General features: G+C 44.8%; 1 protein-coding gene across 1 annotated transcript in view; it reads left to right on the plus strand.

Moving 5' to 3' along the window:
* sgf29 (SAGA complex associated factor 29) overlaps positions 1–2,500 on the plus strand; it is a 14,476-nt gene that overhangs the window by 1,561 nt on the left and 10,415 nt on the right. The window contains 1 exon segment of the mRNA XM_080054243.1: positions 796–869. Coding sequence (XP_079910369.1) covers positions 804–869 — 66 coding nt within the window. The 5' untranslated portion in view covers positions 796–803.

Consider the following 2,500-nt stretch of genomic DNA (forward strand, 5'->3'; position numbering starts at 1 on the left):
AGGCATACTATTGGGACATACTTTACTCTCTTATTTCATCATAACATTGCGCCTTGATCTTGCCTCTTGCTTTTACATCCGGCGCATCCCCGTTTGTTTTCATATGGAGGCTTCGTCGATGTGACGTCACTTCACGTGCGCACTGGATTGTGGGTCAGAATCGCCCCAAATAGGATGCAGTTTTCAACACTAACAATCTTGGCCGCATGAAGTAGGACATCCGGGTACTTCTAACCATCCTAAATCTGGCCACAAGAATCGGGACATCCTAAATCTTTTTTCTACATACTATATAGTAGAAAGTATGCGATTCGGAACGCAACCATTATTACAAATATTAGTATAATAACAAAAGAGAGTGTGTCTAGCATCTCTCCCTATCAAATACACATCAAATGGAAATGAAGAAATATATAAACGGGGGCGCCCCTTAGCTCAGTTGGTAGGGCGTCCCCCCCCCCCCCCATGGGCCTCGGCCAGCAGCGGACCCGGGATCGATTCCAGCCCGCGGTCGTTCTCTGCATGTCACTCCCCTCTCTGCCCCATTTCAACTCTGTCTCTACACTATCAATAAAGCATAAAAAAATGCAAAAAAATATCTTGAAAAAAAAAGAGACAGATAGACAGACAGACAGACAAAGAGATAGATAGATAGATAGATAGATAGATAGATAGATAGATAGATAGATAGATAGATAGATAGATAGATAGATAGATAGATAGATAGATAGATAGATAGATAGATAGATAGATAGATAGATAAACATTTATATAACATTTTTATTTTTTGTTCAGGTTTAGACATGTCAGCTGATACCAAGATTGCTGAGCTGCTGACTGAGCTCCACCAGCTGATCAAACAGACACAGGTCAGTAAACTGTTTATTACACATTTATTTAAAGTATTAGTGTGTGTGTGTGTGTGTGTGTGTGTGTGTGTGTGTGTGTGTGTGTGTGTGTGTGTGTGTGTGTGTGTGTGTGTGTGTGTGTGTGTGTGTGTGTGTGTGTGTGGACAGTGCAATTATTTATAAAAACAAAACAATGCCAGAATAAGTTGAAAAGTAAAAAGGGTAAAAGTTATAAAAGCATGAAAAAATTAATACAAAATATTACGGTCAACCATTTGGATGGATAGACAGTGACTATAAGAACAGAATCGATCTAATCGACTCCTCCCCCCTTCCTGTGGTCATGAAACTGGACGCTATCAGACAGGTGGCCCTGGCAAAGATTCAACACCTCTTTGCAAACATCCACATCCCACAAAATGTCCTACGGGACATGAACAATAAAACAGTCCAGGCTGTCAGGAAATGGCTAGGGCTGAATTCTCATTCTACCAGAGACATCATCTTCCTCTCACATAAAGAGGGGGGGTTGGGTGTCCCAAACGTGGAATGGGTATACACTGCCACCAGGCTGTCACACCTCATCCGAATGCTCAACAATGACGATGCCACAGTCAGAGAGCTAGCCAGAGCCTCCCTGCTGCTGGACCTCAGGAAGAGGAAGGTGCCCCTGGCCCCAGCAGGCCAGGACAGCTTCCTGGGCTTCAGGAGGAAGAGGAGCGGGAAACTGGACACACAGGCTGCAGGCTTTGGAGTCCGGTCGGACTGGCCGGACCTAAATGATCTGTGCAACAGAATGACAGTTAAACTGGAATGGACACAACATAACTCACACACAGCACCACAGCCATCTGATGCAGTTGTCACAGACTCATCTGTAACAGTCAAGGCTACTGTCAGTTACAATGAGGAAAAACACACACTACAGAACACAACAGCTAGGAGACTCCTCCTCCACGTAAAGCAAGCAGAGACCAAACAACACTGGACTGGACTCAGAATGCAGGGGAAGCTAGCATGCCTGGACTTTGCCAACCACTCTGCTTCACACTCCATGTACACAAATGCTGCTGTCGGTGAGGACATCCTCTGTTTCACAGCTAAAGCCAGACTGCAGGTGCTACCTACCAAATACAACCTGGCACTATGGTACCCTGCACACAACCATCCATACTGTATAATGCACTCAGACCATCAACTTGAATCTGTTGCTCATATTGTAAATGGCTGTACTATGTACAAAGGACTTTATATTGCACGCCACGACCGAATTGTCGATCTGATAGCTAGCGCTGTAAAGAAAGTATTGGCAGAAAATGTGACCATGTACAAACATTCTCGTATTATGCCGGAGTGGTTCAACAGCTCTACTGATGTGTTCTGTAACATCCCTAACACCCCGGATGTTGTGTTTCTGGACAGAGCCAGTAGGCAGGTGCTGCTGCTTGAAGTAGGCTGTGTGTACGATCTGTACATGGACATTGCCTTTAGTGATAAAATCATGAAGTACCAGCTCATTCTGTCCAAACTAAGTGAACTGGGCTATCAAAGCAAACTGGTGGTGTTGATCTTTGGCAGCTTGGGGCATGTCCACCATCTTGTTTTCACTGGGTTAAGGCTGGCAGGGCTCTCCAGCAGGACATCCAAACAGC

The sequence above is a fragment of the Ammodytes marinus genome (genome assembly GCF_949987685.1).
Source record: "Ammodytes marinus genome assembly, contig: scaffold_152, whole genome shotgun sequence".
NCBI lineage: Eukaryota > Metazoa > Chordata > Actinopteri > Uranoscopiformes > Ammodytidae > Ammodytes > Ammodytes marinus.